The sequence below is a fragment of the Juglans microcarpa x Juglans regia genome, chromosome 4D (assembly GCF_004785595.1).
Source record: "Juglans microcarpa x Juglans regia isolate MS1-56 chromosome 4D, Jm3101_v1.0, whole genome shotgun sequence".
Taxonomy (NCBI): Eukaryota; Viridiplantae; Streptophyta; class Magnoliopsida; order Fagales; family Juglandaceae; genus Juglans; species Juglans microcarpa x Juglans regia.
This window is the reverse complement of record NC_054600.1, coordinates 29,900,272-29,927,759: the sequence shown is the minus strand read 5'-3', so window position 1 is coordinate 29,927,759 and position 27,488 is coordinate 29,900,272. Positions and strand designations below refer to the sequence as shown.

General features: G+C 37.1%; 5 protein-coding genes across 11 annotated transcripts; 2 read left to right on the top strand and 3 right to left on the bottom strand.

Moving 5' to 3' along the window:
- Positions 1-318: 318 nt before the first annotated feature.
- Positions 319-9,005, bottom strand: LOC121260549 (WD repeat-containing protein ATCSA-1-like). 4 transcript variants are annotated; one of them, XM_041162475.1, is made up of 9 exons: positions 8,629-9,005; positions 4,399-4,659; positions 4,127-4,286; positions 3,086-3,264; positions 2,362-2,578; positions 1,400-1,554; positions 1,204-1,293; positions 688-759; positions 319-601 (listed from the first exon to the last, which is right to left on the bottom strand). In XM_041162475.1, the coding sequence occupies exons 1-9, from the start codon at positions 8,776-8,778 to the stop codon at positions 560-562; spliced, it is 1,326 nt and encodes a 441-aa protein (XP_041018409.1). In that variant the 5' UTR covers positions 8,779-9,005; the 3' UTR covers positions 319-559. The 4 variants fall into 4 exon arrangements, with proteins under 4 accessions (XP_041018409.1, XP_041018406.1, XP_041018407.1 ...); XM_041162472.1 differs by having other exon boundaries at positions 319-613; positions 1,382-1,554; positions 8,629-8,995; XM_041162473.1 differs by having other exon boundaries at positions 1,382-1,554; positions 8,629-8,993.
- A 4,442-nt stretch (positions 9,006-13,447) lies between these two features.
- On the top strand, positions 13,448-17,835 carry LOC121259548 (protein NPGR1). 2 transcript variants are annotated; one of them, XM_041161176.1, is made up of 6 exons: positions 13,448-13,854; positions 14,290-14,571; positions 14,683-14,941; positions 15,228-16,459; positions 16,920-17,067; positions 17,300-17,835. In XM_041161176.1, exons 2-6 carry the CDS (start codon positions 14,380-14,382, stop codon positions 17,608-17,610), a joined length of 2,142 nt encoding a protein of 713 aa, XP_041017110.1. In that variant the 5' UTR covers positions 13,448-13,854; positions 14,290-14,379; the 3' UTR covers positions 17,611-17,835. The 2 variants fall into 2 exon arrangements, with proteins under 2 accessions (XP_041017110.1, XP_041017109.1); XM_041161175.1 differs by having other exon boundaries at positions 13,448-14,120.
- A 616-nt stretch (positions 17,836-18,451) lies between these two features.
- On the bottom strand, positions 18,452-21,427 carry LOC121259551. 3 transcript variants are annotated; one of them, XR_005939601.1, is made up of 4 exons: positions 21,181-21,427; positions 19,427-19,532; positions 19,137-19,211; positions 18,452-18,746 (listed from the first exon to the last, which is right to left on the bottom strand). XR_005939601.1 is itself a non-coding variant. In XM_041161178.1 (4 exons), exons 1-3 carry the CDS (start codon positions 21,288-21,290, stop codon positions 19,197-19,199), a joined length of 231 nt encoding a protein of 76 aa, XP_041017112.1. In that variant the 5' UTR covers positions 21,291-21,427; the 3' UTR covers positions 18,452-18,746; positions 19,153-19,196. The 3 variants fall into 3 exon arrangements, 2 of the variants coding, with proteins under 2 accessions (XP_041017112.1, XP_041017113.1); XM_041161178.1 differs by having other exon boundaries at positions 19,153-19,211; XM_041161179.1 differs by having other exon boundaries at positions 19,157-19,211.
- Positions 21,428-21,580: 153 nt separating this feature from the next.
- LOC121259549 (A-kinase anchor protein 17A) lies at positions 21,581-24,694 on the top strand. The gene is made up of 5 exons (XM_041161177.1): positions 21,581-22,254; positions 22,347-22,488; positions 23,427-23,583; positions 24,023-24,217; positions 24,435-24,694. Exons 1-5 carry the CDS (start codon positions 21,717-21,719, stop codon positions 24,438-24,440), a joined length of 1,038 nt encoding a protein of 345 aa, XP_041017111.1. The 5' UTR covers positions 21,581-21,716; the 3' UTR covers positions 24,441-24,694.
- Positions 24,695-25,180: 486 nt separating this feature from the next.
- Positions 25,181-27,139, bottom strand: LOC121259056. The gene has a single exon (XM_041160537.1). The coding sequence runs from the start codon at positions 26,901-26,903 to the stop codon at positions 26,157-26,159; it is 747 nt and encodes a 248-aa protein (XP_041016471.1). The 5' UTR covers positions 26,904-27,139; the 3' UTR covers positions 25,181-26,156.
- Positions 27,140-27,488: the final 349 nt, after the last annotated feature.

Genomic DNA, 27,488 nt, shown 5'->3' with positions numbered 1-27,488 from the left:
ATGATGCGAAGGGGTTCACCCATCACATTCACTTTTAAGTAGGATTTCCCAGAAAAAAAAGGGGCATTGCATGACAATCGACCTTGTTGACAGTATCTAGGAGATATTTAGCTCCAAGTTGCCTGGAAATATTAATATACTGAACGAAAAATACGAAAAAGAGACAAATTTGTTTGTACCTTACGCCATTATTGCTCAAGTCTCTGATGCATGAGATGCAGAATGTTCAACTTGCAGACGCTCTGAATGTTTTCCTGCTATATAATACAATTTACAGCCTCTAGGATACAAAATTTCTATAAAAAATAATAATCAATGTTTAAATCAACACAAGATCAGCATAGAAAATCCATGTTACAACCGTGGCAAGTCATATTCACAAACCAAATTTCCATGACCACAAAAGTAAATGATAATTCAATTTAACAAGGAAATATAAGGTTGAGCAATATATACATAATACATGCAACAAACAATAGCTTAGGCACTTAAGAGGTCATGCTATATTGCTATGTATTAGACAGAGAATCAAAGAACCAGAACGCAACAGCTGCAAATATCAATCGCTCCAGTTATCCTGATCTTGAGCTTGTTCTTCATCCTGCAAGTCCATCTAATCCACATGAGATACTGACTACAGAATAAACTCAATACAAGCGAATGTATGAATTCAAAGGGTATATATACCAATTCATCCGCAATCAAACTGGATGGGGACCACACAAGAATTTGTCTATCGTTTCCACCTGTGTATAATTCCTGCATCGTTAAATAAATTAGCCAAATAATTCATGCAGATAATATAGGGCAAATAAAAATCAACGAAATGTAGTTTGATGGTTCAGTTTCTACTTTCTACAAATCTAGACCATCTAGGTGCATAAGATTCTTCTTTTTTTTTTTTTTTTTTTTCTTTTTTTCTTTTTTTTCTCTCTCTCTTGGAATTTTCTCTCCATACAAGCTGGAAATTTGTCCTCTAGGGGGAAAATTGTACACAATTGCATTATTTCCTGAAGCACAAATTTTAACCACTCTTCATCCTCTTGCCCTTTCACACTACCATAAATCGGATACCATAAAAGCACGAAAGAGGTTTCAAAACTCAATTTGGGTGAAATCACCGACTCACTAAATGGCAGGTACACTGCCTAGTCTAGCTTGCAAGGTACTGACTGATATGTAAGAAGAGAATCAGCATTGCACCTGCTCCTGAGAACTAAACCAGCAACAGTTCACATATTCGTAGTGTCCTCGAAATGTCAGGGATGTCTTACCTGACCATACATCAAATGCCTGAAAAGCCCATAAGTTGACATAAGGTTTGCATAAAACTACCCTACATATATCTTCCATTCAAATATAGGTTAAACAGATTAAAAACCATAGAAAACGAGATTGCCTTCACAGCTGTCATGCATGGAACAAAAACAAGGGCTGAATCCTGAGTTGTCGCCAACTGTATTGGCTTGCTGGTTTGCAGTCGAACAGTTTCAAAGTTCACAAGTGTATTGCAGCCAGATTCAACGTCCCACAGCCTTAATCTTGAATCAGAACCTACAATCCCAAAGCAGAGAGAGGGAGAGAGAGAGAGAGAGAGAGAGAGAGAGAGAGAGAGAGAGAGAGAGAGAGATTGATTATACTTTGGTTTCGGCATGGTTGGTTCGATTTTGTATGGAAACTAACTACAGATTAAGGGAAACTATTCAGAGTGAAGAAGTATAACAGCTGCTGTGAATTCTGATTAGCACAAGATCCAGTTACACTACTTGATTTTAAAGAAGATGCCCACAACTATTGCATAAAGATTCCCTAAAAGCACATTCTTTATATACCAACTCAACAAAATAGAGTGTTCTTTAAAATTAATAATTGAACAAATTTATTTTATTCTTTTGAAGACAGAATCAACATGTTGTATTTATTACACATGCGCGCGCGTGTGTGTGTGTGTGTGTTGCTCAATATAAGCTGAGGCGGGAATGAATTTAGGAGTCCATAATTATGATATCGCAGACCCTTTAAGAACAACCTACCAACAGGCAAATCAAGTGGAGACTATCCTAAAAAACTGATTATCCATAAAATAGATAAACAGATCGATAGCAAATTGGACCTCTCAGAGGCAACATCACATACAGAGCATCTGTGCAACAAGCATGTTCTCAGAGCATCAGTTGCATGCTTTTTGCATGTATGTGAGTGATAGATTCATAGATGCAATTGTTTATACATGCATGCATGCAGCTCAGACCATGCCTTTAATCAACTGCCAAAAACCATCCTAGACAACTTGTGAAAACTCTAGATTATGCATATTTAAAGCATGACTACTTGATAACAAGTTTATTTAAAAAAACCAACCTGCACTTAGAAGATACATGCCATCTTCAGTTAACTTTAACCCGGTAACGGCACCGTAATGAGCAGTGGCACGATCCTGACTAGATAACAGCCCAGGATGTAATCTTTGTCTCACAGATCCCTTAGTTGGCATTCTAGCAGTGGGTGACTGTTTTGCACCATTCCCACCAGCAAGCTTCCTTTGCTGTGCCCGTGATAGGGACTTTGATGTTGAAGCCTGAGTATAAATAAAAATAAAAACTGCTTGACACTTGTAAGACGAGAATAAACAAACAGGCCAGAATAAACAAACAGTACACTTGATCCAGTCATGAAGAATAAATATAAAGATGTAAACCAAATAAAACAAAGAAACAGCAGCCATAAAATGAATATAATACTGAGCTGCTAAGCTGTACTAGCACATTAAAGTTAACCGTATATAGGCCTATATAGATATCTGTTCACTGTCTATGACACTGGAGTTCATATAAGAAAGATGCACGATTAGCTCATCAGGTCATAGATTACTCTCTTGTATTGATCCCAAAAGGGGCAATACAAAGAGGAAAAATGACATAAAAAGGATATTAAATAAACTTTAGGAGACAATTAAAAGAACATATATGATCATATTTAAATGACATTTTAAAGTGGACAAGCGTTTTCAAACTTTTTTAAAAAAATAAAAAAAAAATCATAAAGCAACGATTGCTTTTTGGAAGGCAAAAGACAATGAGAAAACCTTATTAGCGGCAGAGCGTTCAGGAATAGGTGGGCGTCTCCCAAGCTGAGAATGGGACTGATCTAAAACCAGAAAACATCCAGCACGCCTGATGTCCCAAAAACGTATTGCACCATCACATCCTCCCGTAACCAAAACCCACTCACTAGAAGTTGACCATTCCACCGATATCACACCGTCTACCATAAAAAATCTATATCACACTTAAATGCAAGGAAGCTTTCTTCTATGTTATAAATGGAAGCGGAGGACAGAATAAAACAATTGAGACAGATTACACATCAATGTATTTCCTTTACAATGAATATTATAAAATAGATTGGCTGAAGGTATAAAACATACATAGACTAAGAGACTTAGAATGCAAACAAGGGTGGACACAAGGTATAGGAGTCCAAGCATGAGCAAAAATACCATCAAAATGGCAATGAGCAGCAGAGCAAGAAGACTTGCACTAGAAACATTTTTTTTATAAGTAAGAAAATTTATTGATCCTCGTAATTAGGCATAGCCCAAGTACACAGGTGGTATACGAGAGAGAGAGAGAGAGAGAGAGAGAGAGAGAAATACCTAATTACAGCCTACAAACAAAGAAAGAAGCATACAAGTCATTAAAATTAACCGCCTCTAATACAAGGAGGATGTTATGAAGGATGTAGTTAGGTATGAAGGTTGCACTAGAAACATTTTTTTTATGACGGGGAACCACCTCAGGGCAGAGCCCTTAGGACTCACCCTGCACTGGAAACATAACACTAGTGTTATAAACATTCAGATTCACGTCCTGACTTCAGGAGTGGATGTGATCCATAAGCTTAGTTTATTGGACCTGTAAATACTCCTCCACATGTGAGATTCTCTAGACATCTAGCATCCTATAGGCCATTTAAGTCCTATTCTATTTCTACCAACCAACTAAAGGTCGTTCTGAGAGGATGTCAAACCAACATCATCTGAAGCAACAAGAATTTGCCAAACAAGGACCTCACAACCATAAATATTCACGAAAAGAGGTTAAAGATGATTGAACCAACAGCATACCCCGGTGACCAGACAGTGTGTGAGCAAATGCCCCCGAAGCAATATCACAAAGGCGAACTTGAACATCTTCTGTCCCGGCAGCAATTAGCATGTGGGACGTTGCCACTGAGGACATGGCAGTCCTATAAACCTTCCCAGGCATTTTGAAGTTCATCACCACCTATAAAAGAAATTACATATAAACATAATATATATCTCAAAACAGAATTCTTGAACAGAGCATGTGCGCAAGACCACATAGCAAGTCAAGAAAATTAAAAAAGAACACCCACCTGTGTGCTATTTGTATCCCAAACATTTATGTGATGATCATATGAGCCTGTGACAAATAGTCCTGTGTCAACAGGATACCATATGGCAGATGATATGGCATATTTATGCCCACGTTCATGTTGTTTGTCAATAACAAATATGCATTTGTGCTTTGCTATGAGACCACCACCCTCAAAATCTGTGGCACGTTGAACATCATGAACAGCTGCTGAAGCATCCGATGCACCAGAGAGCAAATATCGTCCCTCAGTCAAATCAACCTGAATTCATCATAAAAAAAGGTGGGCCACTGAGGCTCCTTAAGAACCAGGCTTCCCCCCCCCCCCAATAGAATTATATATATGTTTTTTCTTTTCTTTTTTAATTTTTTGAAAGTGGTGCTGTATACAGTTGGCAAACCAAAACAGAGATGTGTAACTATCTGGAATAAACAGCATCAATAGCAGGTATATGGACATTTTGATTCTTAAATTTGGGTGAAGAATCCAAGTAGCTTGAACCACACCACAAATTGATGTTGGAGTATCCATAATGCAGGCCTGATATGTTTTTAGTTTTTCTTTTTTTTATATGGGTAATCTAGAAATTTTATTCATAGAAGTAGGCTAAGCCCAAGTACACAGCGTGTATACATGAGAAAAAATCTAATTAGAGTTTACAATTAAAAAAAAGACGATCATGGACATTTAGCCCATTACAAGCAATAGCCCCCGCCCATAAGAACAAAGTTTTAGAAAAGAAAGCTTTAAGCTCATCCATTGTTCTCTCACAATCTTCGAAGCCTCTATCATTTCTCTCCCGCCAAATGCACCAACACATGCATATAGGAACCATTTTCCAGATCGCTTCCACTTGTGAGTTGCCTCGAAGGTCTCTCCAACTTGCAAGGAAATCATGACCCATAACAATCCAGTTATCGCGAAAAAATCATCCCATATGGTTATGGCCACCTCGCAGTGTAAAAAAATCTACTGATTCACTATTCTCCTTACACATACAACACCAGTCCAACACCATTACCCGACGTTTCCTTAAGTTATCTATAGTGAGGATCTTGTCCAGAGATGATGTCCATACGAAAAAAAGCTGAATTTGAAGGAGCTTTTGTCTGCCATATGCTCTTCCAAGGGAACATAGTCATTCCAGGGTTTGTTAGAAATTGGTAAAATGATCTGACAGTGAATTTACCTTTCTTGGAGGGGCTCCAACTCATCTTATATGTGGTACCTTCTGTCATGCTTACAGAATACAATGCCTCATAGAACTTTGTGATAGTCTCCATCACCTAGTCATGGGCTGCCCTAATGAATTCTACATCCCATTGAGGGGAGCCACTAGAAAAGACCAAGAGATCAGCTATTGCTGCATCATTTTCTTGTGTGATCGCAAAAATGGCAGGGAAGGTGTCTTGTAGGCTACATTCACTCCACCAATTGTCATACCAAAATCTAACACGAGAGCATACCAAAATCTAACACGAGAGCCGTCACCCACTACAATATGTTCATGTCTTCAGAAGAACTCCTAGTGTCTCCTAATGTATTTCCACAACCCTACCCCATATGTGCCACGTATCTCATTCAAACACCATCCTCCCCAAGTCTCCCCAAACTGTGAATCTATAACAGACTTCCATAGAGCTCCCCTTTCGTTTTGGTACCTTCACAACCATTTACCCAACAAGACTTGGTTGAGTTTCGTCAAGTTACGAATCCCCAAGCCACCCCTAGAAATTGGGGGTACATACAAGTGACCAATTAACCAAATGAAATTTGAACTCTTCCCCCAATCCGTTCCATAAGAAGTCTCGTTGTAGCTTTTCTATACGGTTGGAAACCTTTATGGGGAACAGGAGCAAGGCAATAAAATAGGTGGGTAAATTAGAAAGAGTGCTTTTAATCAGAGTAAGTATGCCACCTTTAGACAAATACAACTTCTTCCAAGAAGCCAATCTGCACTGCACCTTTTCAACCACACTGTTCCAAATCCTTTTTGATTTAAAGGGAGCACCCAATGGTAAGCCAAGATATTTCAGGGGTAAAGATGAGACCTCACATCCCAATATAGAGGCTAAAGTCTCCGCGTTAGGAACATCCCCCACTGGCACCAAAACACACTTTGAGAGATTAATTCTCAAACCCGAGACTAATGTTTTGAATACCGTACCGGACAGCGTACCGGTCAAGGTACTGGAACGAAATATTTCGGTACCGGTACCGTTTCGGGATAGCGTTTCGGGATAACGTTTCGGGATAGTCGATCTATAAATAAATTATATATATAAATATATATAAAAATTATATTCTAAAATAATAGTATATATATAAATAAATTATATACAAATACATATATATATAAATTATAAATAGTCTAGTCTGAATTGAGGGTTAAAAAATAAGTTTGTAATTTGAAAAAACGAAAAAAAAAAAAAAAAAAAAACACAGGCCGAAATATCGGCCGGTACCGGCCGAAATATAGGCCGGTACATGCCGAAATTGAGTACCGTATTTTGGCCAGTACGGAACATGTATAGTACCTGTACCAGCCGGACGGCCGAAACGAAAAATTTCGGCCTTACCGGCCGGTACGGTACGAAATTTAAAACTTTTCCCGAGACAGCTTCAAAACTAAGAAGTAGAGCCCTCAAAGATTGGATATGCCCGATAGTTGGTCCACGGAAGATGAGAGTGTCGTCAGCAAAAAGCAAGAGAGAAATATCCATGGAACCACAATCTCCATTCCATACCTGAAAACCATAGAGAAAGCCGCCTTCCACAAGACCCACAATCATCTTACTAAGAGCTTCCAAGACGAATAAAAATAGTAAAGAGCGGGCAGGTCTCCTTGTCTCAAACCACAGGAGGAGTCAAAGAAACCCACTGGAGAACCATTCACCAAGATAGAAAATCGAACTGTAGAGATGCAAAATTCTACCCATTTATGCCATTTCTCCCCAAAACCACAATTTGCAAGTAAATAAAGTAAGAACTTCCAGTTGACGTGATCATAGGCTTTAGCCTTTCTCCATATCTAATTTGCAAAGTAACCTAGGTTCTAGAGATTTAAGTTGTCCATCTAAAACTTCATTTGCAATTAAAACTGAATCTAGTATTTGTCTACCTTTAACAAAAGCGTTTTGCGGCTTTGAAATTACCTTTTTCATCATCGTACTCAATTGATTCGTGAACACTTTGGAGAGGATCTTGTAAACCCCATTAACAAGGCTAATGGGGCGGTGGTCTCTAACATCCACAGACCCCATCTATCTTCCAATGATTTATTTTGTTAGCTTTTGTTTTATTTTGTTCGATCTATTTAAAATGGTAGTTGTTAGGCACATGACTTACTTAAATGAAAGTAATAATATCTTCCAGTGATTAGGGCAACATTAGAGCATTTTTTTAGTCTCAAATTTATCTTAAAAAAACAGCCATCGTTTAAGCACAAAATAAAATAAGGGTGACGTGTTTGTGTATAAACAAACATATAATTATTTCTTCCCTCTTTTAATCTATGTGCTGTTTTTCTTTTTTATGCTGCAACTTTGCTTGTCGAATTGGCTTTCAATAAGTTAAGTGTCAATATTTAAAGAGTTTGAAACAATTAAGATTGACGGAAAGAGGGGAGAGAGAGAGAGAGAGAGAGAGACATTTCTTGGAACAATTTTGAGTCCGGGCAATTGACAATGAGATGAAATAGTTTGGATAAACATCGTCATCGGAACTACATGATATAAACTCGTCCTCATCAAATAAAATGACATGCCACCCAGTTGAATGCACATGACACTAGCTGATACTTAGTATAACTCTCTAATTTTTACTTAAACCCAGAGATAGTGCTATGACTCGAAGAGATCACCATTAACTAAACAAGCCTTATCTTTTTGTTGGGGTGGTGGGAAATTGTTACCAGGTAAGTTGCCACAACCTTTCACCTCATTTTGTTTAATTTTGCAAATAGAAAAACGAGCGAGGTAATCACTAATGTATTGGGGATGAACAACCAAGCAAAGGATCCAATTGTTGGCCTAGATAGCTGTAAAAAAATTTTTGTCATAAACGAACACCAATGACCACGAGTTATCCTCAGTGCCTTATACTGAAAATGGAGAGTTTGTAAGAGGATTAATCCGTAGTTAAAAGAAGAAAAACGATTAATTTTTATCCTCTGCAAACGGCATAATCGAACACAAAATCTTGAATTCAAAAAGAACAATAAGGGAGTACCTGAAGGGAGTTGATAGAGCCTCTGTGAGGGGAGATGATATCTTTGTGATTGGAGAGTTGGAGAGTGCGGACTCGGTTGGACTTAATGCGATTTGCGAACAATCTTGGGCGTAGTTTGCCCGCTTCTCTGTCTCCGATCTCCTTCCACATCTTCCGAGCATCTTTTGCTTCTTTCACCTCACACTCACACACAAGCACACCCCCTCTCTCTCTCCCTCAAAGCGTTTCTTCTCCGAATCTAACTCTTATATTCGCCAAAACTCAAAGTCGCCGGCGCCTGCTACTACCTGAATCCTCAAGATTTCGTTAAAGAATAAAAAGAAATAAAAAATGCAGTAGGAGAATACCCGATTGAGAATCAGATCATGCAGCGTTCTTTGCTGATTATATCGGATATTATCCGTCCCATATTCTAATAGGCTCAATATAAGAGCTTTTAAGAACAAATGGGCCTTTGCCACTGCAGGCCGAACCAAACCAACCTCTAAGGAATAGTTGTTGGACAGATTGGGCCTTTCAGTTTATTTATTAAGCATTTAATATTAAATTTTTTAGACAATTATAAATATTAAAGAATCTACATATGTTTATGTTTCTCACATTCAAGTTTTTTCTCCCATAGAATTCATATAGAAACTCTTAGAAGGACCGGTACAACTAGTATAAATAAAAGTGTGGATAATATTTTATTGTTTATGTACTGTTCATCTTTTTTTTTTTTTTTTTTAAATGTAGAATTAAAAAAAACGCAAACATAGGAAATAGATAGATAGGGAAGGGATACTTTTGGGCATTAGTTTGCTCAGCATCAATCAATTCTATTAAACATATCACATTAACAGCGAAGCACGCAGTATATTGTGATTATTGTCCGTATTGGTTGACAAGTGGGGTGAGTTCTTGAGGCTGTTAGAGATGGGCAAGCCACGATAGTACGAGATTTACCTTTGATGGAGTGAAGCAGTGTCGATCTTTAATAATTGTAAGTCTAGTCAAGTATTAGTTTTCCATGATTATTGGGAAGAATTGGTTGGTCTTGACAAGTTCATTTTAAAAGTAACGTTACTCGTCATTCTAATTTCTATTATCCTATGATGTGGTATTAGGTGATTGAAAATTATTTATTACATTTTACTTATGAACTTATCATCTAATATCACATCGTGAGATGATAGGAGAATGATGAGAGTTGTAATAATGAATAGATTTTTTCTCATTTTAAATGTGCAAGGCCGGCCTGATAAAATAAAAACAATTGCTCATGTGAATAATTGCCAACTTCTCCAGAAATACCTTACGCTGGAGGATTAAAGGCTTGTTTATTTTAACAAATTTTCTCAACTTATTTTATCTAATATAACTTTATTAAATTTTTATATAAAAGAAAATAAATAATTTAACTTTTTTAAATTTTAAAATAAAAATAATATTAAAAATATATATTCTAATAATATTTTATTTAACTTTTAATTTTAATTTTAATTTATCTATAAAAATAAACACAAACGAGGTATAAATCAATTAATTGAAATAGTAAAGGACAAAAGCTGCCGGAGGGGAGAAGGAGTGGTGGGTGGTGGTTTTCGAAGTTCCTGTGGGGACCTCAAAGCTATAAGGGGAGAGGAGTATGAAAAAACAGCCTGTTATGTCACATTGTTATTGTAGTAAACAGGGGTGTAAAAAAAGATTGGACTGATCGGTTCAGTCCCCAGTCTGTCTAGTACCGATTTTATTTTTTATTTTTAAATTGATCAAAATCGGTTTGATTTTGATTTTTTTTTTTTCAAATCGAGCCGGATCGATTCATATATATATATTAATTTTTTATTTGTATATAATTTTATATATAATATATAATTATATATAAAATAGTTTTGTATTATAGGATAAATTATTAATTAATATAATATTAAATTTTAAAATCTTATATCACTATAATTTATTATATTAATAATTATATTAATACCATATCACTATATTATAATATATCATTATAGTCTATAATACAATTATAATATATATTATAATACACTACAATATTATATCATTATATAATTATATATTATAATATACTATATTATATATTATAGTGTATTAAAATCGAAAAATTAGATCAAAACTAGTAAAATCAGACGAATTGGTTTAGGGGAATAACTAGTCTATAATCAGTTATTCAAAATGTAAAACCAATTCATATCGATTCAATCTCAAATTTTATTCAAAATCAGACAAAATCAAACTGATTACACCCTAATAATAATAAAAAAGTAAAATGCTTATTTGCGTTTTACTGTTATTGTATTTTTTTTAATATTTTTAAAAAAATACCATCAATGAATTCGTATATTTTTTGAATGTTTAAAAAATATTAAAAAAATGGAACTAGTCCAGCGATAAAAGCTGTACGGACAACTAGCTGGACCATGGACAAATATCTGTACCAACCCATCACAGCTCCTGCTGCTAAGCCTTGTTATTTTTACTGACGAGAGAGAGATGCACTTTCACGTGAACGATAAAAGAACATCAAGGGCGGGCATCTTTTGAGACACAAATCTATCTCATCTTATATCATTTTATTTTATTTCATTCATCTCATTATTATAATTTTTTAAAATTTTTATATAAAAATATAATAAATAATTCAATTTCTTAAAATTTTAAAATAAAAAGATATTAAAAAATTATATTTAATAATATTTTATTTAATTTTTAACAAAATATTTTATCTCATCTGAATTCTCCATCTAAATCCATCCTTAATTTGCATTTGGAGAGAGAGATATTTTCAGATATTCTGTGAATAATAGTAAAAAAATAATGATAAAATATTAAATAATAGTGAATAGTAGTTAAAAGTAATAATAAAATCATAAATAATATTGATGTATTCTGAAAATACCTAAATATTTTCAATACCCGAATTAAGCCTAAACGTAACTAATTTGTGTATAGTTTTATTGTATTAAATTTCTCGTACTACTTTAAAAAAGTAAATTAGATAAATTGAGACTCACTTAAAAAAAAAAAAAAATCTTTGTACAGTGTCCCCATTTTTATATTAAAGACTCGTGCATCATAAAATTATATATAATGTTACTTTAAATTAAATTTCAATTGCGATTGTTATAAAAAACAATGTTATTAATTGCTATTTATGCAAAGATTAATTTTCATTAATATTATATATCTTATAAAAAAGAAAAAAATATAAAATGTCTAGATTTTGAGATGATCTAATAATTAGACGATGATTACTTGGAGCTTAATCCATCAAATGAGCTGTATGATTTTATTTTGTTTGCTTTTGTATGGTGGGTGAATGAAGTCACAACCGACGCGATAATGTAGCAGTAGGAATAATAAATCCGCTAATCTCGTTGGTTCCTCTGCATTATTACGTTTGGAATTTTGTTTAATTCCCTTTCAACGTGGATGCTTTGTTGAGCACCGTGCGACTTCGTAGAAAGTTGGTGAAAAAGTGTTGGAAATCACCCTCCAAAAAGCAGCTTCTCTGTAATGATGCAATGTTTAATCTGTTTTGTATTTTTCCTCGGCTTGCGTAAAATTAGCTTATAAAGTTTTGCACTTTTTCTTCTTCATCTCATTCCAGCAAGTTTTGAAGATAGATAAGGACCATCTTCCAGGTGAGATTTCCAAAGTTTCTAAATTATGATCTACTTTTTTTTTTTTCTTTTTTTTCAAAAAAAGGCGATACCTTAAATTTTATTGATTGCTCTCATTTATAAAGGAAGAAAATCATGATTACAACAGGATATTTAAGATATACAAGTATACAAGATACCAAAACTCAGATATCGTAAAACTTAACCATTTAAGACACAAAACAAATATCAAAACAGAACAACTTGAAGCAGTACAAGAAAGAAACCTGCAAGAGAGAAAAACCAGGAAACAAAATATTAAAATAGTACAGGTCGAAGCAGTAACATGCAAGAGAGAAATAAAACACATACAATTGGAGATAAATAAGACAGGAAAACTAAAAAACTACCTACCAAGGAGAACTTTTATGATATCCGCAAATAAAGTAAACTAATTCTGTCCATACGGAGAAGGCCTTTGAGGCAACTAGGAAGCTCACCAGACCAGTCTGAAATTAAACCCTTAGCTCCCCTTTTAGCAAAGAAGTCAGCGACGACATTACCTTCGCAAAAAATATGATGCACTCTATAATCCAAGCAGTTATGATCTACTCGAACTAGTTAAGTGAGATTAAAGTGTTGCGTAATTGTATTTTGCTAGTTTGTTATGAACATATACATGTATATTATATAAGTGCTATAGTCATAAAGAAATTACACAAAAGTAATTTCATAAATTAACGTGGCTTCAAGTGATTCGTTAAATTTGTTTTATAATAAAAGTAATTTTACAATCTGACAAACTACATTAAACCACACCAATTTTTAAGATTATTTTTCTATAATCACTTTGTAACTAAATTATTTCTTTTATATATATATATACAAGATAATTAGAAATACTATTTGTAATACCCATGTAACAGCATTGATGTGGCGGACAAACATTAGCTATAACAAATTAAATTTTCCAATGTATCCTAACGTCGGCACATCTAAATTTTCTAAGTTAATTGCAAAGAAATAGAAGATATGCTAATAATTTAAGATTTCCCAGAATCTCAGATGTTATCTTGCACCATAGTTTCCTGGTCAATGAAAAATTAAAAACTTTGTTGGAAGTAGCTAGCTGGAATAATGTACTAAGTAATTTGTCAGCTAATAATCAAAATTCAAGCCAAAGGGTGCCCCAATCACTCTCTCTCTCTCTCTCTCTCTCTCTCTCTAACGAAGTGCACAGCCTAGCCAACAAATTCAAACGGAAACGGCGCAAAAAACCAGAGAGAATCCATGAGCATCAGACTTTGCAAACTACCTTTGCTCCCTACACACACAGACCCATATGCCCAAAAGGGCACAGGCAAACTTTTTGTGTGCGAATAATGTCAGCCCACATCAGAAGAAAAGAGAGATAACAACAAAACCCCATTTCAAAATGAATCAGATCTCTGGATTCAGGTTTTAGATATTTGCTTTCCCACTTCTTTATATATTCGTTTCGAACCGGATAAAAAAGATTGAGGCCTGAACCAAAACCAGAAACTAAATACTAGAGCAGAGAAGTAGCTTTCATGGCTTCGGGGACTACTACACATTAAGTTTTTGGATTCTGGTTGTTTGGGTAAAGTCCAAAACTCTGCTGCTCTTCGTTTCTCTCGCCCTCTTCACCTCCCCGGTCCTATTCTTTTCAACCTCATTGTTTTCTTCTTGTTCGTCTTTTCCAAAACTCCGTCTCCGAATTCATCGTTTTTTTTTTCCCTTTATTTCGAAAGACTAATGGGGTTTGTTATAAAACTCTGACTCGTGCGCTCTTTTTGTCATTCGTATTACTCTATGCTGCTTTGCTCCACTGGTTGGTGACGAAACTGTACCACTTATTTCCAAATGGTAAATGATAAAATAACTTTTATGGTTTTTCAGGGTTCTGATAGCTGATTGTGTAATTAGTTTGATTATTTTTAATCAATTAGTGTGAGGATTTGATTTTGCTTTTTCTTTTTTTGGAACATAATCGTGAGTTGGGGCTTGACAGAAGTCATTTTTTGCTTACTTTTAGGTGTACCTCATAGAAATCATTTAGAAGTGATTTTGTTACCTCTCCTTGTACAAAGAAAGATCTACATTTCACCAATTCTTTCTGGAGAAGATGTTGTGTGCTTGCTCAGGAGAGCAATTCAAGTTGGACGAGCGGCCGCAGTCGCCGGAGTCGCTAGCGACAAGGGATTTCTCTGCGAGTGGGCTTTCGTCCAGGGCCGGTGACTGGGATTCGAAATTTGAGGATGCCCAGGTGGATGAAGTTGAATCCACTCTAAAAGAAGCTCTCTCCTTAAATTATGAGGTGGGCTTGTTTGTCCCGTCGTTACTGATGAAACTAGCTTATTGATTCATTGCGCTTTTAGCTGTACCTCGTTTGCGTGTATTGAATTGTGTTTGAATGAGTTTTAATCAGGAAGCTAGGGCTCTTTTGGGGAGGCTCGAGTACCAGAGAGGGAATCATGATGCTGCTCTTCAGGTATTTCAGGGTATTGAGGTAAAAACTTTAACCCCAAGGATGGTTAGGGCTATTGTTGAGAGCACTAGGCCACGGAGACCACGCGGTAAAGGTGATAATGCAACTCCCAGTGTGATGTCGATGCATTCGGTGAGCTTACTCCTTGAAGCAATCTTGCTTAAAGCCAGATCACTGGAGGAACTTGGGCGATATATAGGTGTGAACCTTTTCCTGTATTATAATAGCGTAATGTATTCGTTTATATGATCACTAGGAAATCTTCTGTTTACGTGTAATTCAAATTTGCGAAATATTAAGGTTCATTTGAATGTTTAGAATGCATACTTCTTTTAAGTATGTTGTTTCAATGACATGGCTAGGCTGATAGTGTGATTGTTGAATCAGAATCCAGATGGTTGTGATTTTGACATGACGAGAATATTTAATTTATAATGTTTATGATTAAAATGTTCTGATGGTTCTGATACTCTCTCATTCATCAGAGGCTGCAAAGGAGTGCAAAATAATTCTGGATGTAGTTGAATCGGCACTACCTACCGGAATGTCTGAGGGCATTGGTGAAGACTGCAAGTTGCAAGAGATGTTTCACAAAGCATTGGAGTTGCTCCCCGTCTTGTGGACCAGGGCAGGGTTTCTTGATGAAGCTATCATTGCATATCGTCGCGCTCTAGTCAAGCCATGGAACTTGGACCCCCAGAGGTTGGCCGGTGTACAAAAGGACTTAGCTGCTACTTTACTCTATGGTGGAATTGAAGCAAGCATTCCGCCTCAGTTGAAAGTACGGGGTCCAACCACCCCGAAAAATAATACTGAAGAGGCCATCCTTTTGTTGTTAATTCTCATGAGAAAAGTGGCACTTCGGGAAATAAAATGGGATACAGAAATTATGGACCATCTAACCTATGCATTCTCAATTACTGGCCAGTTTGAATTGTTAGCAGACCATGTGGAGCAGGTCCTTCCAGGTATCTATAACCGAACTGAGAGGTGGTACTTTCTTGCTCTTTGTTATAGTGCTGCAGGACAAAATGAAACAGCTCTGAACCTTTTAAGGAAGGTTTCAAGTTGTTCTGAAGCAAAGCCCAAGCCCCACATTCCTTCTTTTTTGCTGGGAGTAAAATTGTGTTCCCAAGATCCAAGCCATGCTCACCACGGGATTGAATTTGCTCATAAAATTATTGATCTGGCTGATCAGCAGAAGGAGCATTTCATGGGTCAAGCCCATAAATTCCTTGGTGTTTGCTATGGCAATGCTGCTAGAGTTTCTGTCTTGGACTCTGATCGAATTCTATTTCAGAAAGAGTCTTTGAACTCTCTAAACCATGCTAGTTTTATTTGGAAGGAGGATCCAGAAGTAATGTATAGCCTTGGGCTAGAAAATGCACTGCAGAGGAATCTGGATGTAGCTTTTGACAACGCAACGATGTATTCTGATTTGGTGGCAGGCAGCTCAGGAAGAGGTTGGAAGCTTTTAGCTCTTGTGCTTTCTGCAGAGCAACGATTCCCTGATGCTGAAACCATAGTTGATTTTGCTTTGGATGAGACTGGGATGATGGATCAGTTAGAACTTCTTAGATTGAAAGCTGTGCTTCAGATTGCTCAAAAACAGCCCAAGCAAGCAATAGAAACCTACAGAATCTTGCTAGCTCTGATTCAAGCACAAAGGGAGTTTAGAACTAAGAACTGTGATCAAGCAGAGTACCTGGTTTCCAACGTATGTGTTCTACAACCTTATACTGCACTTTGCACTCATGTTTGACGGATGATCTTGAAAACAATCCATTACAGCTAGGAATGTCTTTGGCGTAGCTTTAAGAATACTGGCTTTTAGTCATATGATTACAACTAGGATGTTTATAAGCTTTGTTATGTGAACCGACATGAATTTCCTGTTTCTTTTTAAATTTTGAAATCTTAAACTCTCAATCAATTTCACTTACTACTCCCTCCCTCCACGGTTTGTGGTTTTAACAAGAAAATGCATTCATGTACACCCCAGATGCACATTTAACGAGCCATTAGATAGCATACTTCCTTGAAGCTGCTCCAAACTCTGTCCTCCATGAACCTTATATGAATATAAGAACAAGTATATTCATGTTCTATCTATATAGAATTCTACCTTTGATTAAAAAAGAGGCGTGTTCTTTCTCAAAATTTCCTGCCTTTTGCAGGCATTAGTGGAAAGAAAATTGGAGATGACAGCCTGGCAGGACTTGGCTTCCATTTATACTGAGCTTGGTTCATGGCCTGATGCAGAAATTTGTGTGGGCAAAGCCAAGTCAATTGAATTTCATTCTCCTGGGAGCTGGCATACAACAGGTTGGAATCAAGTCTCATTTTGCAGTCCCTTATGCATGAACTGAAAATGTTAAATATACGTGCTTTTCAAAAAGATGCACACCAATGTACACAGACGCATGCTTCATTTAATGATGTTATGAATGTTTTGAGTATATAGTTGAAACTTGAAAGAATGCGGGGTCCTAATTCTATAGTGAATCATTGGAGGTAAATGTTTATAATTTACAACTTTCTTGTACAATCTTTGCAGGCATATTGTTTGAAGCACAATCACTGTACAAGGAAGCATTGGTTTCCTTCTCTGTTTCCTTGTCAATAGAACCGGATCATGTTCCAAGTATTGTTTCTACTGCAGAAGTACTGATGAAACTCGGTAGCCACTCACTGCCAATTGCAAGAAGTTTTTTAATGAATGCCGTACGATTGGAACCCACAAACCATCAGGCATGGTTGAACCTTGGATTGCTTTCGAAAATGGAAGGCTCCTTGCAACAAGCAGCAGACTATTTTCAAGCTGCATATGAGCTTAAGTCGTCAGCTCCTATCCAAAGCTTCATTTGACATTGGTTTCTCAATATTTTAAGCAGACCGACTCTTAGAATAGGAATTAGTTCAACCGCTTTCATCGCTTGAACAATGGAGTACAACATCCTGAATGGTCATTTCCACTGTTGTTTATTGATTTCATTGATTAAAGTGTATAGAAACCCAGTGGGTCTGCTTGTTGAAATCAAAATGTACTTATCAGGGTTCATTTGTGGAATCTGAATTCTTGCTTCTCTCTCATTCGTCTGGCACTCAATCAGAACCACCAAAGTCGAAATGCTAAATTCGTGCCGTTGCTCTAAATTACTTTCAAATGGACCAAAGCCATTGGGGTTCAAGCAACAGTTAAATATGCACGGGAAACTTCTAATCAAAGCAACTAATAAGCTGGTTAATAATAATAATAATGACGACGATGATTATAAACAGAGTAGGGAAGCCAGAAAGTTGCAGTGCTGCACAATGTGTCGAAGCTCCAGAAGTCTTTGTGATTATTATAATGTACATTGATGCTTAACCGAATAAATTCATATCTACAAGTAGGGTTTAGCTGTGAGAGGGTCGGTTGCTGCCACAAGAAAAACAGAGCGATAATAGGCTCTACAGAGATCTGATGGAGCCTCATACTGGAATTGCTATAAAAGGTGAAGGTAACTGGTAAGAGACATTTCTGGATAAACAGAACATACCTCTCATTGATTAGGGACAGATAAGAAAGCCAACTCCCTCTAATCATTCGAGCGATAGAGTTCAAGATACGACCACGTTAAGCTAATATTGCACAATATCATCAACTATCATCATTATGTCAGTAACGTGCAAACGAGAATCTCCAGTGTTAGATAGACAAAACCACTTCGGAATAAAACTTAGCTTAAATATGTATAATAATGAATTTAGTCATGAAGCACACCTGTACCATTCTATCTCGGCAATTTTGAACTACATAAAGCTGGAGTTTTGTACAAAATAAAGGGGCTAAGAGCTTTCCACACAGGGATGACAAGAAAGGGTAAAATACAGAAAGCCTTGGTGGAATATTACAGAAGAAACACAAACTTAAGATTCAATGATATGTTCAGTCTGAAGTCGGACTAGTGGGTCTCCAAGAAAAGGAACTGGAAATAGAGAGTTGAATCTTATTATAAACGCTGCACAACAACAAAAAAAAAAAAAGTCAAGTGAAGGTCTCTAATGTCCCAAACGTAAAACAAAATTTCCTCTTTGGAAGAGTGCGTGCAAGTAATGAAAATTGTTGCTTTGCATGCATGCCTACAGTGCTTGATTAAATTTCATTAAACTACTTGCATCAGCATACTAAACAAAATTGAATTCTGATGTGCTAAAATGTTGGCCATAGTATCTGATGGTCTGTCACTAAAAGTCTAATATAAATACCCAGGATTAGTTTTAATAACATATAGAAAAATGGAACTTTATTCTACAGGTATGATGCATGAGAGAGAAAACAGAACTTCATTGATCTTGAGAAAGGTCCATGTTATCCAGCCTAATTTAAAATGAAAGGCTGACAAGTTTACTAGGTAGAATATTCACCAACTTGCATAGACACTTTGATTTGGGAAAAAAATAGCTTCATCTCAACCGACCTGCCACTGCATCCACAACACCAAACCCACAGAAGGTCAAACTTAGTGTATTGTTTGTAATTTTATATAAACACGCACAGGTCTAAGAATACACATTAAGAACTAGTACAGAGCAATATCATTAAAAGGAGCTGCGAAAAATCCTCAATAAAAATGCAGCTAGCATTCGAGTAGCAACACAACAAACGTGCAGTAAAAATCAGCATCTCAATAACTAAAACCTTTAGAGCAGGTTCGCCTTTGTTAGAGTTTGCAGATTGCTTTGCCATTCCCTGTAGCTGTGCACGTGCAGCTTTTCCTGCAGCAGACTTTTCAAATTGCTCTTGCCTGCACATATGACCACCATGCAGAAGTTGATGGATATAGTAAAGACTACTGTAAGTGAAAAGCAGCCTATTCTAGTGCTCACCTCACGTGCCAAGTTACACCTGCTATAATATGCCTCATGCTGTGCACACACTCACTTAAAAGTGAATGCATGTCCTTTGCATGTGGTAAAAAAAATTCATAATTCTAGCACTCATTATCAAAACATTTGTAATGGCAATATACCGTGGTGCATAATGGTATAATCTTGGGCCATGGCATGTACATTCTCCTATTGAGGTCTGTTGTGAAGTGTGCACCAATTGCACATACCAACCATTCAAGAATGAAATAAGATGTCAATTCTTCATTATTAGGAGTCCATTATAAACCACAAAGGCTCATCACCACCATTCAGAATCTAGGTCATATAATAAAGGTGAGATTATCCTAATAAAAAATGTGATGCTAAATATCATATTTGTATAAGAGATATGGTCCAGGCTATTTATTGCAAATACCTTACAGATTTGTTAATTAAATAATGGAAATTCTCTCTCGAGAAGTCCTGACAATCAAATTGCGAGTAATGAGAACAATTAATGATAATTATCAAGAACTTACTGCGTTCCTTGGAGACAGGAGTTGGGGGGAGTGGAGATGAGAGGATCAGAAATTCATTCTCTTAGGTTGGTGTAAGTCTGAATTTACGAACAATTTGTCCTTCAAACTTGACAAGTGGACAGGAAAACCAGCACCAAATACTATAGATATCATACAGGAAGGTTAAGTGTGATTATCTTAAATAACTACAAATTTATATACTAGATTTGGATATCAAATTTGGCCATGGCTATTTTAAGGCAAAAGTATACGCCAAGGGCGAGAAAAGGACGATAGGCGGCCAAAGAGATGTTCATGAGAAGTTCACGTGAAAGAAGGCGAGGAAGGGCTGAAACTCAGTAAAATGCATCGTTAAGAGACCAGATTATAACGCAAAGAGTCGCCGTGGTTGACAGGGAGTCCTATCTGATAAAGTTTATCCTGTGAAAGCTTCATGCCGATGAAACAGGTTCTGCGGACATACCTCCTCAGCAGGACAACATCATCTCCAGTGTCGTGTTCAAGAGGAGGGCCTTTCTAAGTGGGATATTTTAAATCCTATAAATACACCCCACGTACGTATTGCGAAATGGGTTAGAATATTCAGAGTTCATAGTTTCTCAAATTGACTTAATCACCAGAGGCATCATCGATTGAGATCACTCGAGGTCGAATATTTGTTTCGCAGGTGGCTATTGGAGGCATTGCAGGCATGGCTGAGAATTTTCTCAACACCAATCTTTTGAGGGAGATACAAGTAAATAGATTTTATATTGTCTAATTTGCCTCGCCCCAAAAAATATTAAAAGCGTATGCTACAAGTGACCTCGGGGTTCAAGATTCACGGGTGCATGTGTAACTTATCAATAAAAAGCATTCTCGTTAGTAAGATTCACCAAGAATTTGTTTTCAAAACGACTCTTCAGCATGATGAACATGAACTTAGTTCCACCGACTCCAAGAAAAAACTTGAAAAGAATCCCAAATTCTAGAACTCGGAATCTCAATTAATTAGGAAATCAAATTATCATCTGAGTAACGACAATAAAAGGAGAGAAGAAATTGCCTTTTTTGGGCGGCTTCGGCGGCTTTAGCGCGAGCTTCTTCAGAGGCCACCCTTTCTTCTTCCCTTCTCCGTTGCTTGTTGCCTCCGTCGAAGCAAGCGAAGCACCCCATCTCTCTCTCTCTCTCTCTCTCTCTCTCTCTCTCCCACCCCGCTACCTAGTCGTTGGGCAATCTTAGGTCCGTTGACTTCGCCAATTCTTCTCTATTTTTTTTTTTGGACCTTTTATAGATTACCTTTGGGAAGGATGACATCGGATGTAACTACCGATCCAATTGCGGTTTGTCACATCATAGAGTAGGGCTTATCTTGTCTTTCTACAGCTAGGGCTCAGCCAGGCAATTCTACGGCGTTTATTGTTTTAGCAGTCAGAACGACGTCGTGTTTCACCGCTTTACAGAAATTTCGACACGGCGTCGTTTTTCAACGACCTCCTCCCAACTGTAACTTTGTTCCAATTTCCAAACCCCTTCGCCTGAGGGAGAGAGCAAAACCCTAATTTTACAGAGAGAGAAAGGGCAAAGCAAACAGGCACTGAAATGAGCAACCGGCCTTTCGATTCTCTTCCCCCGACAGAAAGCCTAGAATTAGAGAACGGGCTTACGCTCGTGCCGCGCGTAAAGCTTAACTTCACTATCTATCCCACCAACCCAACCGTGACCAAACCAGTCGATGAGTGGAAGCTAAAGCTTGCTCTCATAGACTTCCTCCAGACGTCTCTCTCCTCCCCCATCACCGTCCCCGAAGATGATCTCGAGATCCGGCGGCTCGGGGACCTCAAGAAACGCAAGCGCGAGGACCCCGTTGCCCAGGGCTCCATTTGCATTCGCGACTTAAGGTTTCTCAATAGGACCACTAACCGGAGCAACGTGGATGAAGAAGGAAAAGAAGAAGAGGATGTGAAGGTCTTGGAGAAGAAGTACATGGATTGGAGAAAGTACATCGTGGAGAAAATGGACGGGATGGAGTTGAATCTTGAAGGTGTTAAGTACAGACTCAACGTCGCCGTTCCGGCGTCTGATGATTTCGAGGCAATGAAGAAAGCTTGGGAGGAGTTTTACGCTTTTGGAAATCGAGGTTTGTGGTCTTGAGTGCGTTTGGATGAGTTTGAGAGTGATTTCATTTTGTTATACAAGTAAATATGGAATTAAATTGTATTTCATTGGCAGGGCATTCTAGGAGCGGGAGGCAAGAGCCTGATACTATTGTATTGAGGGGGCTACCGTCTCGGTGGTTTGCGGAGCCACTGGTTTCATCTAAGCCTTCGATGTTGGTTACACACTCCATTTTTTCTAGACTTGGGAATATAAGGTATTTCCGAATGCAACTCTACTTCTGATTTTTTGTACCAGTTCATAAACCTTTTATTTTGTTCATTTCATGTTTTTATATTGATTTCTTATTCGTTATTGCCTCCTTGAATATTTTTGGAGGTTTTGCACGGGATCTTTGGTCTTAATTACTATTTTGATATTGCTATGAGACTGAAAGGTTTAGAATTTGGAAACCGTAGCTGAAGCAGAGAAGCTTATCCAGTTTCTTCCATTCATTTTTTCCCATATTTGGTGGAAAAGATTGCTCATTCAAAAAGAACAATGGATATGATTTAAAATGGTTAAGCTCTTGACAGCATGGGCTTTAAGACTAATAAGGTGAAGGCAACTTCCTAAGGTGAAGGCGACTTTCAAAACAGCATGGTCGATGTTTTCACAATAGAGAACGCTCCATGGTTGGGATTAGGGCTTTCTTTTTTCACTCTTTGTTGCTTTGGGATTCTGTTTTTGTAATGGATGGGCTTAGTCCCAATGACTTTCGTGCTGTTTTTCAGTTTTAGCTTGTAATTAGGTGTTTTCTCATGTATACTTTCTGTGTACTTGGGCTATGCCTAATCATGTTGTTTCAATAAATTTCTTACTTATAAAAAAAAAAAAAAAGAGTAGAGATTTGTATCTTTTTTGCTTCTGTGAAATTGGTTGGATTCCTTTGATCCTTCCTAAAGGAGAAAATATATTTTTTGGATGAATTTGAAAAGGTAAGAAAGATAGAAGAGTGCTTCTGCATGTTCTTTAAGAAGTTGCAAATATGACTTTGTAGTTTCTGAGTAGCTCTATTCTAATTTTTATGTGGCTTCTATGTCATATGACATCCATTGGCCATTACCAACCAATCATATTTATTGGTGCCAACAATGTGGTGGCATCAGCTGATTATGGATTGTCCTTGTTTCTTGTTTTACTCAAACTCTGTAGGAATCTTAATGTTGCTGAGGACAATGATCTAGGTAAGGAAGCAGAGGAAATTGTAAACATAGTCTCAGGTCTTAGTTGTAAGATTGTAGTCCAGTTCGAGAAATTCAAGGACTTCTATAATGCCCTGAAGGTGTTATCTGGCCGCTCATTGCAAAAGGTAGGAGGTTGATTTCTTTGCACAATATCCTTTTAATTTTGCATTAGTTATCTAGCATGTCATTTGCTCTATGAATTATGACTGAGAGTTTTTACTTATAAAAAAAAACTATGACTGAGAGTATATACCTGGAAGCATCCTGCATGTGAATGTTATGCCTGCTGGATTAGTTCAGATCTAGAAGAAAATGATAACGTTGATTAAGTATTACCTCCTTAACGGAGCTAAGCTGTGAAATCATTACGTATAAGCTTGTCAGAACTCAAGAATTTAAAAAGGGAATTGATGCAGCTAGAGATTCAGGAACTCAGGTGTGACATATGCAGATGAAGCAGTATCCGTTGTGGCAAGAGATACCGAATTGTTTGCTTTGATATAGTAATTAATTGATGAGCTTATTTACCTCACTGATACCTAAACAAAGCTTGCTGTTGAGCAGCAAGGATCTCGATTGAAGGCTGATTATGAGGTTAATTGGGACAAGGATAGAATGTTCCAGAATTCAAGAAGTCACACACAGGAAACTAGTAGGATGTCAAAAATGGCAGCAGGAAATTACAGAAGTGAAGCTCCTAGACGTCAACAACAAATTTCTCGCTCGAGTCCTGATGATGCACGGCGAAAAAGGTTTAAGGTCAGGAACCAAGTACTTCAATTGCAATCAACTCCTTTTGCTGTAAACCTTTTCTTCCGGCATCAAAATGAATTTGGGTCACCAGCTAAACCTGAATTTGACTACTAACATACTTGTGTCTAATTTCATTTTCCTTCCTTTTTTTTAAGACATTTTTTTTACCTTCAGTGGATATGCATTCTCTAATGAGGGCAGAAATGCTTTTATTGTATTGCAGGATTAGGGAATGTGATGCACGTATTGATACTTCTTCACACAGCTTGGATTTTAAGAAGCAAATTCAATTTGCAAATTGATCACTGTGTGTTGTACAACAACTTATAATCCGATGGTCAGTTACTATCGCCTGCCCTGAAGGTAGCTGCCATTCTGTTAATGGTGCTCCCGAAACTTGTTTGCCATTTTGTTTGTTAAACGAGAAAATCTGTATTGGCGTTAAACAAGAAGAGTACTTTTATTGGGGGTTATTTATTTTTGCTATGCAATGGGAGTTTTATTATTTGTTCTAACATTGCTGATTGTGACCCAAAATCGTCTAGAATAAAGGGACAGGTGGGCTACACTAATCAATTATCCAATAGTTTTCGACATCCGTTTCATTCAAGCTTGGACAATTGGAGCCAAGATTTTCTTCGATATGGATCATTCTATTGGCCATTGACGCTGGAAATAAAATTATGCTCATCTTTTGCGGTAAGAAGTTGATTGGGCATTTCCCCTCGACACAATTGCCTAAATAAATAATAATAATAATAATGCTAATTCGTTGACCTTTGGATGTTTGACCCAGACAGGCCGAATCATCTGCGTAAAGTAGAACTGTTCTAAGTTTTATGGGCAAAGAGCCTGTTCTCGTAAAGTTAATAGAAACGACTAGTGATCAAGGTTGACCACATTTATGAAAGTCCATTTGAGGAAATAAATCTGAATCTTTCACTGCAATGACATCTAATATTACTTTCCTTAAGATCTGACCCAAATTTCGCGGCAAAGCATTAGAACAGGACATGCTTTTACCTCATTTCTATCATTGCAGATTCTCGTAATTATCTATCCTAAACTATTTTTAATAATTCACATGCGATTCCTCTTCTAAGCTCCGAAAACGTTGGAAAAAGAGTCTTTAGCCTTGCAAGCAGGAATATGTATATGCTCTGCGAATATCACGTTAGCAGCGTAGCAATTTTTGAGGCTTTAATTGCAATGTTACGCCAAAGAATTTCTTGGAATTTCACGGCGGACTTCGATAGGTTGCGTAGCTACGTTTTAGAAAGAATGCTAACCCCATTTGGCATCGGCAGGTAATGGAATTTGAACAATTCAGCATACGGTGCAAAGACTTTCCCAGGTGTTTACATTTTTTTCATTCAAATAAAATAGCTGACTGGTCGCGAACGCCCACCTAATTGTACCGCATGATGGCTTTTAACCCAGCGGCTCATGCTCCAAGCAAACCTTTTTGTTTCAAGATTTACGGCTTTTGTCCTTGAAACTGTGCGCAATCTTTATTCTTTCAGCGTTATTCCCACTCTTTAAGCACTCGAGATCGACGAGAAGGATTTCATGTATCGCGAGACTGTTAATTTATCAAAACACATTGCATGCAGAGATAATCAATCTACAGTATCAATGGGATCACATGAAAGCTCATTTATCATTGGACTCTGACAAACTCACTGTGCCATACAGATTATACATGACATGACTTGCTTTCATGATCTATAGCCTAACTCTAAACACGTTACTCGAGATAATATACATTTGTGAACATGTCAAGCAGCGATTGATCAATTTCCAATCCAACCCAACATGCGAAGAAGAAGATAAAAAAAAAAACCTACAAAACTAGTAAAAAATTTACACCTATGAACACAACAGACAGATTGTTAACTTCCTCAGAAAAAGACGAAGAAAGGAGAGAATCAGACGATCATGATCTTCACCAGCTTTTCCGATGGCCGTGTTGCTGCTGTGATTTGCCTTCCACAAGCCCGGAACTGCTTCTCGTATACTCTTTCGTCTTCTCACTGACCACCATCTTATTCTCGCTCAATTCTCTTGCATAAGTTTTCTTTTTTGTTGACCTTTTTGTATTGGGGCTCATCTTCAAGGCAGGGACTAGGTACCACCCAAGAGAGGTACAAAGTATAGCAAAAGATCGCCCAAACACAGCCAACAACAACAAAATCAAGATTACAATTGCAGGCAGATAATAAGATGGCCTTCTCCATCTATCCAACTTCAAGTTCCAAAAGAACCTCTTCTTCTTAGGCCTTTCATTTGATTCCAATATTGGCTGCTTCAGTTCTTTCGAATCAACGGAGCTTTTAGCCGGTGTATCATGCTTATCTTTGACAATATCCCTGATCTGTGTTTTGTCTTCCATGTTGTTCTTGGACTTCACCACAATTGGAACCCAATCATTGGAGTTGGAGTACATGAAGCGTACGAGAGAGATGTCTTGGGAGCCCACTTGTGAGTAAATCTTATTCCTCTTCTCCTCAAGATCAGCTAGAAGTTCAGAAAACTTATCCAGCCCACGAGTGGAATATGGGTTCTTGCTGTCCTTGTTATGGTTCTTCCTTCTGGGTTTTCTCGGTGATGAACAAGGACTATTACTCCATGGTTCAGCTCCACCTTCTTCTCGATGAAAAGTGCCACTGCCACAAACGAAAAGATTCAACATCTGCAGAAAAAGGGCGTTGGGTCGTATTGATGAACTTGAAATTGATTTGGTTGATTGAGGGAGAGAGAGATTTCCACAACTATTTATTCCAGGGGTTTGCTTGGGGTTGGAGGACTAGATCAAAGCAACCTTTAGTCAAATTAAAGGTTTGAAAAAAAAGAAATCATATAGAAGCTTCCCCCACATGGATCTTGGCATTGTTTGACTTCTTGGGGTGGAAGAAAGAACCACCTTGATCATGATCTGTTTAATATTCTTGCCACATTATATATATATATATATATATATATATATATATTAAATATTGGAAAATCTTCCAAAGGATATGAATTTATAGAAAATAAACTACATGACTTGGATAAGGGTATTCGTTGAATGGGCCATCATGATCATCAATAGTATTAGCATGTACTAATTAGGACGAATTTACAAGAGCCAACGGTTCTTCTAGATGGAACACGCAACTAACTATTATAAGTTGAAGAGCCGGAATGCATGGTTAGTTGGCTAGCTACGTTCATTAATTAATATATTTCTTTTGAAATTATTTAATTTTCTATAATTATAAATGATGTGATTACGATA

Bases quoted from the DNA above. Each gene is read 5' to 3' on its own strand.
- LOC121260549 (XM_041162472.1), bottom strand. From the start codon at position 8,778: ATGTGGAAGGAGATCGGAGACAGAGAAGCGGGCAAACTACGCCCAAGA. The intron at 1,555-2,361 runs GTTGGTTTTTTT...TTGGGATTGTAG, and splicing joins CATGTATCTTCTAAGTGCAG to GTTCTGATTCAAGATTAAGG. The intron at 760-1,203 runs GTGCAATGCTGA...TTAACGATGCAG, and splicing joins GGTTTAGTTCTCAGGAGCAG to GAATTATACACAGGTGGAAA.
- LOC121259548 (XM_041161176.1), top strand. From the start codon at position 14,380: ATGTTGTGTGCTTGCTCAGGAGAGCAATTCAAGTTGGACGAGCGGCCG. The intron at 14,572-14,682 runs GTGGGCTTGTTT...AGTTTTAATCAG, and splicing joins CTCTCTCCTTAAATTATGAG to GAAGCTAGGGCTCTTTTGGG. The intron at 14,942-15,227 runs GTGTGAACCTTT...CTCATTCATCAG, and splicing joins GGAACTTGGGCGATATATAG to AGGCTGCAAAGGAGTGCAAA.
- LOC121259551 (XM_041161178.1), bottom strand. From the start codon at position 21,290: ATGGGGTGCTTCGCTTGCTTCGACGGAGGCAACAAGCAACGGAGAAGG. The intron at 19,533-21,180 runs GCAATTTCTTCT...TCATATGTGCAG, and splicing joins GCCGAAGCCGCCCAAAAAAG to GCAAGAGCAATTTGAAAAGT.
- LOC121259549 (XM_041161177.1), top strand. From the start codon at position 21,717: ATGAGCAACCGGCCTTTCGATTCTCTTCCCCCGACAGAAAGCCTAGAA. The intron at 22,489-23,426 runs GTATTTCCGAAT...CAAACTCTGTAG, and splicing joins TCTAGACTTGGGAATATAAG to GAATCTTAATGTTGCTGAGG. The intron at 23,584-24,022 runs GTAGGAGGTTGA...GCTGTTGAGCAG, and splicing joins CTGGCCGCTCATTGCAAAAG to CAAGGATCTCGATTGAAGGC.
- LOC121259056 (XM_041160537.1), bottom strand. From the start codon at position 26,903: ATGTTGAATCTTTTCGTTTGTGGCAGTGGCACTTTTCATCGAGAAGAA.